General features: G+C 34.5%; 1 protein-coding gene across 1 annotated transcript in view; it reads left to right on the top strand.

Moving 5' to 3' along the window:
* The window catches only part of LOC114326638 (neuroglian-like), a 122625-nt gene extending 110971 nt beyond the window's left edge, over positions 1 to 11654 (top strand). Inside the window, exon 10 of the mRNA XM_050641221.1 lies at positions 11473 to 11654. Coding sequence (XP_050497178.1) covers positions 11473 to 11566 — 94 coding nt within the window. The 3' untranslated portion in view covers positions 11567 to 11654. The remainder of the gene's footprint in view (positions 1 to 11472) is intronic.
* Positions 11655 to 14136: the final 2482 nt, after the last annotated feature.

Genomic DNA, 14136 nt, shown 5'->3' on the forward strand with positions numbered 1-14136 from the left:
TTGGATGTTTTAAGAATAAAACGCTTTCAGATATATTTTCTGAAAACCTTGTAAAAAGTAAGGTGCAACTTCCAACAAACATAACCCATTTCCTGTCACTCAATCAGAAATCAATATTTGAACTCGTATGCAATCATCTATACGCTTCCGGATATATAATTTATATTTGTAACAGTCAAGTTTCAGTTCGTAAATATACCATAATTAATAACTTATAATAAGATTATATTAATATGCAAAAATCTGTGGCAAATGGACTAGTTTGCATGCCAAACATCATCATCATCATCATCATCATCAGGAATATCTTGAACAGTGTCGGAGATGTAGAGCATTCCTGCAGTAAGCCTTTTGTGGTCTTAAATTCGTTGGAGTGTTTATTGCCGGTTTTAACTCATACCATGTTGTTGTTGTAATGGTTTTTTACGGCTTCTATTAACCTCTGAGTTATTCCGATTTCCTTCATCGTGTTCCATAGTTGTTTTCTGGGAACCGTGTCATATGCCTTTTTAAATCGATGAATGCCATGTGTACTGGTCTACTTTTTGCCATTTTTTCCTCAACTAATTGTTTGAGTGTATATATGTGGTCTATGCAAAATCTTCCTGTCGTGAACCCCGCCTGATTTTCTTCGATTTTATTTACAGAAATATATATGTGCTAAATCAGGATAGTTCCCGGGAGTTAGCTGTATACCATTTATGTAGTTCAAAAATTTTAACATCGAAGTAAAAGCTTCTATTGTAATTGATATAAGTAATTAATTATAGAGGTAAGACCCCAACAATTATGGAGGTATAAATTTACTGAACACCGTACTTAAGCTAGCCACAAACGTCCTAACCAACAAAATCAATAAACAAACAACTTTATCAGATGAACAACAAGGATTCAGATCCGGAAGATCCTGCGAAGACGCCGTATTTGTACTGAGACAAATCACATAAAAGGCCATTGAGTACAATAAACCAGCATATCTATATTTTATAGACCTGACAAAGGCTTTCGATTGCATATCAGTGGAAGACGTCTTACATTTTTACTGTATAGAAGAAACATACCAATCAATATTATACAAACCATCGAAAACATCTATTTTCATAATCGAATAAAAGATCGAAGATAAAATTTATCTTTGCCTGTATTATCTATTTAATGGAAAACTAACGCAGTTTATACCAGTACAAAGCGGAGTCAGACAAGGTGACTCATTAAGCCCACTGCCCTTTAATATAATAATGGACTAAATAATAGAAGCAGTACGTAAAGGTCATGGTTACAGAATGGAGAATAAAGAAATCCAAATATTATGTTATGCAGACGACGCCGCAATAATCGCCGAGACAGAAGACGATCTCCAAACACACATCTAACATCTTAGCACACATATTCAATACAGCAGCCAAGAAATACAATATGATAATATCAGCAGAAAAAACCAAATGTATTATAATATCTAAATACCCACTACGATATAAAATCGAAATTGATGGGAAACTAATAAAGCAGGAAGCAAGGTGTAGATATCTGAGAATAGATATAACCAGTTACGGAGATGTTGAAGAGGAAGTACGACAACAAAGCTTAAAAGCAAGTAAAGCGGCGGGATCTCTTAATGACACAATCTGGAAGAACAAACACCTAAGACAAGGCACAAAAGCAAGAATCTATAAAGCAGCAATTAGACCTATATTAACATACACGGCGGAGACAAGACCTGACACATCTAAAACGAGACGACTACTAGAAACAACAGAGATGAAAATACTCCGACGAATATCAGGGAAAAGTCTGTTGGATAGGGAGAGAAGCGAAAATATAAGATCATGCAATGTAGAAGACATAAATGGATGGGTGACAAAACGGAAACAGGAGTGGAACGAACACATTAGTAGAATGGCAGAGGGTAGGATAGTACGAATAGCACGAGATAAGTCACCAATTTTCTTTTTATTTAATGGCATAGACGTTAGTCATTCAGCCAGTTGCAATAAAGAATATACAATCCTATGCCTAATACAAAATTAAACAGAAACAATATAGTAAATAAATAATACAATACAATAATAATACAACAAAAACAATAATGGATCCCTGATAAAGTGATATAACATTTATGATAAAAGAAGGATGCAAATCTGAACTTAAATCATAAAAAATATTATGACCGCGTACAAATATTATAGGAACCTGCGTGTTTCTGACAAGAGATCTATAATGATATTGTATATTTGTTGTGAGCCTGTAGCCAGCAGAGACTGGATATTGAATGGTGCATGCATATCAAGTTTAATTAAATTTTTATAGAGAGAGTTTGAATGCTGTTGAAACTTAGTACATTCAAAAAAGATATGATCAAGATCACCCTGCTTTCCGCAATGTTTGCAATTATCGTCTTCAATCACATTTATTTTATATAAATGATTTGGATAGCAAGTCACCAAATGGATGAAGAAGTATTGGCAGACCAAGAAGAAGATGGTGCGATAACTTAAACAATTTAGGAGGCTAATATTGAAGAAGAAACAGGCTTTAAAGCCTACATACAAGAAGGAAGAAGAAGAAGAAGAAAAATTAATTAAAAATTAAATTAAAAATCCAAATGGATTACAATAGTTGTTCAGAACGAACGTTTTCGAACTTATCATTCCATCTTCAGTTAACTTTGAAGTACTTGCGCTAATAACCGTTAAACCAAACAGTGGTCGGCAAATTGAAAACTACATACTTAAAAGAATTAAATTAAACGACATAAAGCCGATGAAAATGGATATAACTACCCTGGAACAGTATGTGTTCCTACTCCAAATATAATTACATACAGAGTAGCGAAAAAGTATGGAAACACGGTGTATTGGGATACACTGCATCTCTTAGTAATCATCTTATTAAGTACAAGACAAATTATTTTAATATTTAAATGTCCTTGGTAAAACAAATACGTTTGTTTATAATAAACATGATTGACCCATATTACCACATCAGTGTATCAGTTTTCGATACAAGGTCAGCTTGCAATAGCAAATATTATTCTTTATTTATAATCAAGTCGACACAGCATTTTTAATACAAACACTCTCACTTTATAAATACAAAAACATTAAACAGGGGAATCCACATTCTTAGTTCTAATTTCATTGCGTAAAGATTAGTCAGTGGTATTTGAGATCCCAACGGGTAAACATTACAGCGGATAAATATTATACCACCAGCTCTTTACCGTAGTTACTTCAACGTACAAATAAATGAATTTACAGTGAGTAGTGTTACTTCATCAACCCTTATGGTAGGGGGTAACCACCCCTCAATCATCTGAGATGGTTCGGGTAAACAGTCGGGTCACCATAACGGTAATTTCTCAGAAACCGCTAGAACGATTTTTATAGATTTTGGTGGCTAAGGGTCTTCTAATTAGGCCGATATTATAGTGGTAATTACATTGTTGTCAAATCTTCCGTTTTTTTGGAAATCTAATGAACTTTCTTATTTCAAAAGGAACACCCTGTATATTTTTTCGTTTTGAAGTCCTTAAGAAATACTGATCATTTTTCATGTTATATTCCCTATTATACCTAAATGCCATAATTTCGGAGCTATTGCTACATTTACTAAAAAATAATTATAAAAATCAATTTTTTTGGCCCGGTAGACATTATTTTAGGTTCTTTGAATCATTGGGTACAAAGAAGATCTTTTGTAATTTTCCTCTAAAGTTAATCGTTTCCAAGTTATAACCAATTTAAAACTGAAAAAAAAAACGAGTTCAAAAACACAAGTAAAAAATCATTTCTGAAATTACGAATTATGTACGTTAATTCAATATCGAATCTTCTTATATCAGCTCCCTATAAGAATTTTTGGCACGTTTTATTCTAAAATATTGTTTTTTCTTAATTGTTAATGAAGCGCATATGAGAGGACAGGCGACCGGGCTGCATTAACAACTAAAAAACAATTTTTTAAAATGAAATACCAAATTACTTATCGATATCTGATAAAATAAGGTTTGAACTTGAATTTAGACACTTGGTAGTTTCAAAAATAATATTTTTTACTTGTGTTTTTGAACCTAGAAAATTATACAAAGAACCTTAAATAATGTCTACCCGGTCCGGAAAAATTGATTTTTATAATTTGTTTAAATTTTTTTTTATAAATGTAGCAATAACTCCGAAATTGTGGCATTTAGGTATAGGGAATATAACATGAAACATAATAAATATTTCTTAAGGACTTTAAAACGCAAAAAGTATACAAGGTTGAAATGAAAAAGTTCATTAGATTTCCAGAAAAACGGAAGATTTGACAGCAATGTAATTACCACTATAATATCGGTCGCATTGAAAGACCCTTACCCACCAAAAACTATAAAAATCGTTCTAGCGGTTTCTGAGAAATTACCGTGTTTCCATACTTTTTCGCTACCCTGTATATCTGTCTTGGACTGCAAGTTGGTAGAGTTGGCCGGCTATTTCAATCCAAGTCAGATGTAATTGCTATTTCGAGTAGGAATACATACTGTTGCCGGATGCATCTAAACATTCCGTATATGTATTTGGCACCTAGGAGTTTTCTATTGGTTCCTTGCGGCACGCGGCCATATTTCAACCAATAGGCGGCGAGGTGCCATTCACGTATACGGAATGTTATTCGGTGCGAAATTCATATAGGGAATGTTAAATATTCGTAGACGGAAAAAACAACTGTTTATTAGAGTCGATTAAAAGGAGATTGATTTTAGAATACTTGAATGTATTATTAAATAAAAATAAAACAATAATTATAGTATTTGGAATGTTATTTGGTGCGAAATTCATATGCGGAATGTTTTCATAGACTCAAAAAGACGACTTTTTATTAAGTCAGTTAAAGAAGACTGATTTTAAAATATTTTGTTAATGTATTATTAAAGAAAATAAAACAATTATTACCTATATGGAATGTTATTTGGTGCGAAATAATACAAATGGTATAGATTTGAGAGACATTATTTCTTTATTTGATTAAGGTTTCGCTTTCGCAGAATTTTTAATGACTTACACGTGTTGTTTAGTATGTTTGGATATGTTTCAGCTATTCAATTCTGTTGAAGTTTAGGGCTGTGTGCTACCAGACGAAAATAGTCGTCTTTTTTATCTACGAAGTACGAACATTTAACATTCCGTATATGAATTTCGCACCAAATAACGTTCCATATGCTATAATTGTTTTATTTTTATTTAATAATACATTAACAAGTATTTTAAAATCAATCTCCTTTTAATCGACTCTAACAAAATATTGTCTTTTTCCGTCTACGAATATTTAACATTCCGTATATGAATTTCGCACCGAATAACATTCCGTATACGTGAATGGCACCTCGCCGCCTATTGGTTGAAATATGGCCGCGTGCCGCAAGGAACCAATAGAAAACTCCTAGGTGCCAAATACATATACGGAATATTTAGATGCTTCCTGCATAGTTATAATCCATTTTCATCGACTTTATGTCGTTTAATTCAATATTTTTAAGTAGATATGTACATAGTCTTCAATTTGAAACCAATCACTCTTTGATTTAGAAGAGATGAGATTTCATACATAAAAATCTAGTATGGATAGTTTATTGAACGAGATTATATATTGTTTTATTGAATTCCCATTATTTTTCAAGGGACTGCTGTAAAAATATGATCTATGGTCGATCTATTTTTTTCTAAATCCGGATTGGCAAACCGGAAGTTGGTCTTAAGGTCAACGAGGATAAGACCAAGTACATGGTGGTTACGAAGAACCCAAGACCAAGGGTTAGACAAAACGTAACAATTAATGAATACAATTTTGAAGTCGTCAAATAATTTAAGTACCTGGGAGCGATCATAACATCTGAAAATAACTATGAAAAGGACGTGACAGCCAGGATCATTGCAGGAAACAGGGCATATTACTCATTAAGGACCCTACTTAAATCAAAAATACTCTCAAGACCAGCAAAAATAAGAGTATATAAGACAATAATTCGCCCCACAATAGCGTATGGAAGCGAAACATGGACTCTGAATCAGCGGGAAACAACAAAATTACTGGTACTTGAAAGAAAGATACTGTGGACTATCTATGGGCCTTGCAGAGAAGAGACAATAGGAAAATGGAGAAGAAGACACAATGATGAACTCCAGACAATATACGGAGATGAAAACATAGTACGCTACATTAAAGCAAACAGAATACGATGAGCGGGTCACGTACTAAGATCAAGTGACGAAAGACTTCTAAACGCCACATTCTGGGAAAGGCCCGATGGAAAAAGGTCAGTTGGTCGCCCCAAAAAGAGATGGAAGGACGCAGTAGCCAGTGATCTACGCAAAATGGGAGTACAGCGATGGAAAATAGCTGCTCAGGACCGACAACAATGGAGGGAAATAGTAAACGCGGCCAAGACTCACATAGAGTTGTAGTGTAGAGCCAATGATAATGATGATGATGGATTGGCAAACCACTATGAAATGTTCTAAAAATACTTAATTGGATGTGCGATAAGAGTTTGTACACCGTAACATTAGAGCATTTTTTTTGTCTCTTTTCCTATAGATAGGAATTATTACACTTTCGTGCCATTTTATTGGTATTTTCTCTTCTTTCCATATAAGTGTTACTAGTTTTATGTAATTGTCTATGTAAATCACACAATTTGAATTTAGAAGTGAAACTCAGACTCCTCCGATGTTATATATTCTCCATCGTATTATATGGAGTCTTGGACTCTAACGCAAGCAACAACGAAGAGACTGGAAGCGTTCGAAATGTGGACATATAGAAGAATTCTTAAGATATCATGGATGGACAAAATATCAAATGCCAAAATACTCCAAAAACTTAACAAAGAGAAAGAGATAATTGCACGGTGAAAAGAAGAAAATTAGAATATTTGGCCCACATCACAAGAAATGAAATAAAATATAACCTGTGACAATGCATTTTTCAGGGAAAGGTGAATGGTAAAAGAGGCGTCGCAAGAAGAAGAATATCTTGGCTCAGGAACTTGAGAACCTGGTTTGTGACATCCACTACAGGGCTTTTCAAGGCAGCAGCTAATAAGATTACCATTGCCAGAATGATTGCCAACACTCGTAACGGATAGGCACCAGAAGAAGAAGTCTATGTAAAGTTCCTCCTCCGCCGGAGTCTGGAGCTTTTGTGTTCTTCAATTTGTTAATTGCTTGCAATGTTTCCAATATTTTTGATTCCTATATTTGTAGGTTCACCCCAGGTATATATCCTCTCCACGTTCTTCCTCTTGGGTACAGACACGCAGTTAGGTCTGAAGAATCTCTATTCATTTGACACCGATTTGTAAAATGCTCGACTATAATATGATTGTTGTCTATTCCTTTTCATTTCTTACTATTGCTGTTGTTGATATTTCTTATTGTTCTCTAGTTTTCTTGTTTCTCGTCGTGATGTTGTACAATTTTCTGTACCTTCTGTTGTTTCTTGTTAAAACATAGTATTTCGCTTTTTCTGTCTGGCTTGTAGTTTTTCTTGCCATTCTTTATCAAACCATTTCCTTGTTCTAGTGAAAAGTAATCCATATATGCCTTCCTACAAGTTATCCTGCTTCTTCTTCTTAACGTGCCCTATCAAGTCCCCTTGACGTTGGCGATTAACATGGCGAAACTGTCTCTGTCTCAAGCTATTCTAAATAGTTGTTCTGCTTTCTTTATTACTGTCCACTCCCGGATATTCTTCAACCAAGAGGCTTGCTTTCTACCAATTCCTCTGCGTCCTTCAATTTTACCCATCATAAGTTGAAGAATATTATACCGGTCTCCCCGTACTACGTGTCCAAAATAGGCCATCTTTCTATATTTGATATTATTAAGCAGCTCGCGGGCAGCATTTGCTCTCTTAAGGACTGCCACATTTGTCAGCATAGCCGTCCATGGTATTTTCAGTGTACGTCTGTGCAGCCACATTTCAAAGGCCCCCAAACGATTAATTGTGGATATTTTTAATGTCCATGCTTCGACACCATACAAGAGGACTGACCAAATATATTATTTAATCATGCGCTTTCGAAGTTGAAGTTGCAAGTTATCATTACAGAAGAATGAGCTCATTTTTAAAAATGTCGTGCGGGCTATCTCGATTCTACATTTTATCTCTTTATCTGGATCTAGTTGTTCAGTAATATGGCAACCACGATATTTAAAACTGGGTACTCTTTGAATTATATGACCATCAACATATAACCGTGTATCTTGATGGGTCAAATGGCTAAATACCATGTATTTTGTTTTTGAACAGTTTATGTTTAGGCCAAACTCTCTTCCCACTGTGTCAATAGCATTTAAAAGGTGTTGTAATCCATTCATATCATCACTTAAAATAACTGTATCGTCTGCACATCTGATTGTATTTATCAGAATTCCATTAACTTTCACACCCCATTCCAAATTATGCAGCGCTTCCTTAAATATTCTATCTGAATATAAATTGAATAACAGTGGGGACAGTATACAACCCTGTCTGACACCTCTTTGTATTTTGCATATTTCTGTTGATTTTCCATTTATGCAAGCTGTCGCTATTTGACGGCAGTATAATTTTTCTATGATTCGTACATCTTGACTATCAACTCCTTTATCCTTTAATATTTTAATTAATTTGTGATGTTGTACTCGATCAAAAGCCTTCTCATAGTCAATAAATACAGCAAAGACGTCTTTCCTTTGATCTCGGCATTTCTGCAATAATACATTTAGTGCAAAGAGTGCGTCCCGGGTTCCCAGTCCATTTCTGAAGCCAAATTGTGTTTCATCCTGATCTTCTTCACATTTATCTCTGATTCTACTGTGGGTGATACGTAGAAAGATTTTCAAAGTGTGACTCATAAAGTCATAAGGCTTATTATTCTATAATCGCTACAGTTTTTCGGGCGTTGTTTTTTTGGTAGGGTTATGAATTCGGACTTTAACCAATCTTCAGGGATATCACCAGTCGAATAAACATCATTGAAAAGTTTGACTAGTATTCCAATGTTTTCCTCATTTATGAGCTTTAACATTTCTGTAGGTGTGTTGTCAGGACCAACGGCTTTCTTGTTTTTTGCCAATTTTATAGCATGTAGTATTTCTGATTTTAGTATTTCTGGTCCGTCACCTTCATCTAAAGTCTCCAGTTCTTCGGGTCTGTCATCATTATAAAGTTCATTTATATAATTATACCAGGTAGTTCGAATTTCGTGTTCGTCTATTATCATTTTTCCCGACGAATCCGTTATAGTATGTGGAGTTTTCTTATGATAAAGACCAGCTACTTCTCTAACTTTTTTAAATATATTAAACGTATCATGTTTTTCATTCAACTTTTCTAATTCCTTGCATTTATCCTACATCCATTTTTCTTTTGCTACCTTTATTTTTTGTTTAATTAGTTTCTGTTTTTCTTTGTATTCTGTCGTGTTATCTTTCAGTTTTCTTCTCTGCTCCATCAATTCCAGGATTTCATCAGTCATCCATTGTTGTTTTTTGTGCCTCTGCATCGTTGTTGTATATTTTTCCATTACTTTCCAGGTAAGATCTTTAAACGTGTTCCATATTTCTGTATTATTTTCATTTGTTGAATTCTTTAGCTGATTATTCAGGTCATTTTCTATTAGCGTTTTGTTGGATGCTGAGATATGTAATTTTGGTGTTTTGGGGCTTTTTTCGACTTTTTTGAGCTTCACTTGGATGTCAGCTATTAGAGGGTTATGGTCTGAACCGATAGCTGCACCAGGATATGTCGTTGATCTCTTGACACCATTCTTAAATCTCTTGTTTACTAGAATATAATCTATCTGATTTCTAATTATATGAAGTGAGTTATCTCCTGGTCCCTTCCATGTGTATAATCTTCTTTTGTGTAATTTGAACCATGTATTTGCGATTATCATGTCATGTTCTTGACAGAACTGGTATAATATATCGCCTCTTTCATTGCTCTCCCCTAGTCCACATTCACCTACCAGGTCAGATCTTCGTCCTTGACCAATTTTCGCGTTAAAATCTCCAATAATATATGTGATTCCGTTCCTTTTTAGATTGTTAAGTGTCTGTTTTAATTGACTATAGAATGATTCCACATCATTATCATATTTCTTTTCTGAAGTAGGGGCATATATCTGGATAACATTGACATTAAATGGTTTACTATTTAATTGGAGTATCGCTAGTCTGTCATTCACAGGTACAAAATTTTTCACATATTTCTTGAATTTAGATGTTATAAATATGCCAACTCCATTCCTATGATGTACGTCATCTTCTACACTTTCAGAATAGTATAGTGTGCCTTCATCTTGTTCACATTTTCCCGCTCCAGGCCAGCGGAGCTCACTGATGCCCATTATATCAATTTTTAAGCGTTTAACCTCTTGAACTAAGTTACTGAGCTTGCCTGCTGCATAGAGGCTTTTAACATTCCATGTGCCTAATCTGATTGTACTGCTAGACATTTTTAAAGTTGTCGTACTTTTTAAATTGTAGGGGTTTCGTGTGGTGACGACCGGGAAGACCCTACAGTCTGGTGCGCGCCCCTCCCTGCCGGATCTTGGTTTCCGAGATCCATGATCAGTAATACTCTAATTATGTTTGAATTGCGCCATGTTAACTTTACTCGGGAGAAATAATTGGAGTGGTTTCCCCATTGCCTTCCCCAATGATTATTCTGGCGCATTAGGTTTACTCCTGTGGGTTGGATAATCGGAAAGGATTTTTGGATATTTGGTAGGAAACTCGGATCGGGACATGACCTCCCCTATCTGGATTTGGGGGATAGTCATGGCTTGCGTGGGCAGGGTCGCGTCCCTGAAATAGATCTGATTTACACCGGGATCGTATAAGTGTATCTATCCGCTACAGTTATCCTGCAAGGAAACTATTTGGAAAGCGAGGTTTAGGAAAAAGAAGAGCATCTTGGATAAAGAACCTCAGAACCTGGTTTAACACAACGTCTGTGCAGCTTTTCACAGAAGCTTCAAGAAAGCACACAAAATAATCAGAATTTGATATCATCCTCAGAGCAGAGACACTACCCTCAGAATTTTTCAACTTAGAGCATGACTGTTTGCCTGCAAGGTCGAGGTAAAGTAAATCACCCATCAGATTGAAAAACATAACCACTAAACAACTCCAAGTTTTAATTTTTGAAATAATTTTTTATGATTTATTCCAAATTTAGATCTTCGACAATTCCACTTAATCACAATCCATTAATTGTCCGGTGATTTTTGTTAAGCAGTGTAAATTATTAACAAGTTAAGGCCGATTTATCTTAAGACGGTACGTGGACGGCACATCTGTAGATAGTTTGTAGTACAACGGGACGGGCGACAACGGGGACGTGCGCCGTCTATTGTTCTACGCCCCGTGTCGTACACGCCCCGTCATAACATAAATCCGGCTTTAGTAGTTATTGTAAATTACTAAAACTAATATTATATTTTAGAACAACTTCGCCTATAGGAACAACGACGACAGAGTCATATGATTATGATGATAAGGTTTATCCACAGTTCGTTCTACCTCAACTTTATGTATAGATCCACTTGTATGGATTGCGTTTTACTAGTTTTTAAAGATTATTATTTCTCGATGTTTATATTTTTATTATACTTTGTAGGTACTGTATTGTTGACATTTTGATATTTCTTTATCCCCATTTCGCTTTCTGTAATTAGTATCAAAGTTCTTTTCTTATATTTTTTGTGAGATTCTACAATTTTCCAGAGCTCTCCAGAACCTCTAGCCAAAGGATCACATGAAAAACGTTTCAGTTGAAAGATCCAGAATAATTAGTGGATCCAGATTTTGTAACTGATCCTCTACTATACCTAGTTAATGGATTCATAAAATTGTCAATGTTAAAGTCCCTCGTTGAACAGGCTTATAATAGTCCTAAAGGGCTACGTCTGGTCTACGTTGCTTGATGGATGTGAAACCTGAACAATAAGTTAAATATCTACAATAGATTGCAAGCGTCTGAGTTTTTGTGTTACTGCCGCATGCTCAAAATCCTATGGACAGGACATATATTATGCAACAAACGAATGCTAGAAACCATGCAAACAAGGCTAAATTTGATCAATATCGTCAAAATGAGAAAGGTCCAGGGGCGTAACAGAGACCCCCGCAGCGTGAAGCTTGCGGGGGGGGGGCCATAGAGCAGGGGCGCCATCATGTCGTCTGATAATATGTAAAAATCTGTTATAGGTATATGATTTTACTTTGTGTGTTTAAATTTAAAACGTTAATTTCTAAATAGACGTATTCGGCAAGTGAATAATCTCATATCTAGAAACTTAATCCTTTCCGGTCTCACGAACTTTTATGGGTGACGACAATAAACTATATTGCTTTGCACGTGACTTTTGAAAGATTTGAGAATTGCAATTTGCCGAATTTTAGAACAATATTTCTAAATCTAGAAATGGGTTTTCTCTTTAATCTTTACTTACGTTTAGAATTTCGATACAATCATCCAGAGGCGTAACAGAGGCCCCCGCAGCATGAAGCTTATGGGGGGGCCCAATATGTCAAGGGCCCCATCTTGTTGTCTAATATATATGTAAAAATGTGTTGTTATATTATTTGCATACATACGTTTTTTAAGCAGTGCAGTATTGAGAATTAAGTTGTCCATCCGAATTAATAAAATTGTAGATATATTCGCTGATAGTAGATAGTGCACGAAGAAAGTTGTTCATTTCATAGAATAATAGGTACTAATATAATCATTTAGTAATTTTTGTTCTATTTTAATTTATACCAATAAAAATGAAAAACGTAAGTCGTCATAAACAATGCATGAGTACACCAACAGCTCAGTAAATGACAGTTTTGGAGTGAAATTATCAGCGTCACGACGGAGGTATTTGTTTGACAATTTGGATTTAGGTTCTAGTTACACTCCACTTCAAAGTTGGATTTATGCCGTTGGTTGCTTTTACTTCGGGGGTGCACCCCTTCTTGGGGTGAAAAACATACGTTTAAAATAAGTCCGGAGATGTATAAATTGACTAATTATAAGCAACTTTTGTTCTATGTGGTTTCTTTATCTATGTTAATACTTTTCAAGTCATTTGCGAGTGAAAATGTTTATTTTTCAACAAAAGAACAACGTTTTCGGACGGGTTTTTCGCAAGTAATTCAAAAATAAGTATTTATCGAATTAAATATTAGGTATCAAAAAAATAATTGTTGCAAAAATGTAGCTTATAAGATACAAAAAAGGGTGTACTTATTCATGAAATCTATCGACACAATAAAAGCACAGTTGAAGCTCATGAAAAATTATTCTTATTCGTCCAATTCCAAATCGAATATTTCAACCTGAAATAACCAAAAAATTAAGCAATTTTCGGCAAAAACTCATTAAAACTTTTTTTAAATGTTTCAAAAAAAGCTTTATTTTTATTTTTTATAAAAGTTTCTAGCACCAAAACTATACGAGTTACGCTCAAAATAAAGTTGGCCCCTTTTTTGGTAAAAAAAAATCATGAAAATCTGCCCTATTTGGCACCCCAATAAAATTTATCATTAGTGCTTTACCATTTACTTTAAATATTTATTGTTTATATGATCTATAAGTTTGACCGGTTCGAAGTTCTTATTTTTTTAAAAATTGGGTTTCATATTAAAAAAAGTTTTTTATTTTGGAAAAATGCCTCTTTTTCAAAATAGCTTAAAAAGTATTAGTGATGCGAAAAATCTCAAAGAGTAAACAAATGCAGGTCTGGCTTTGATAAATATTTTGGCTTTATTTTGTTTTTCTGTAAGACAAAAATTGGTTAAGATAAGCCCTTTCAACTAGAACCCTTTTAAAAATAAGCACTTTGAACCGGTGAAACTTACAGGTCATATAAAAAAGTTAAGTAATTTTTAAGGCGATAATGATTAGTTTCATTTGGGGTGCTAAATAGGGGGAGATTTTCACGATTTTTTTACCAAAAAATGGGATTACCTGTATTTTGAGCGTAGCTGGCTTAGTTTTGATGCTAGAAACTTTTGTAAAAAATAAAGCTTCTTTTAAACAGTTTAAAAAAGTTCTAATGAGTTTCGCCGCAAAGTATTTCATTTTTTGGTTATTTCACGTTGAAATATTCGATTTGGA

The sequence above is a fragment of the Diabrotica virgifera genome, chromosome 10 (genome assembly GCF_917563875.1).
Source record: "Diabrotica virgifera virgifera chromosome 10, PGI_DIABVI_V3a".
In the NCBI taxonomy this organism is placed as follows: Eukaryota; Metazoa; Arthropoda; class Insecta; order Coleoptera; family Chrysomelidae; genus Diabrotica; species Diabrotica virgifera.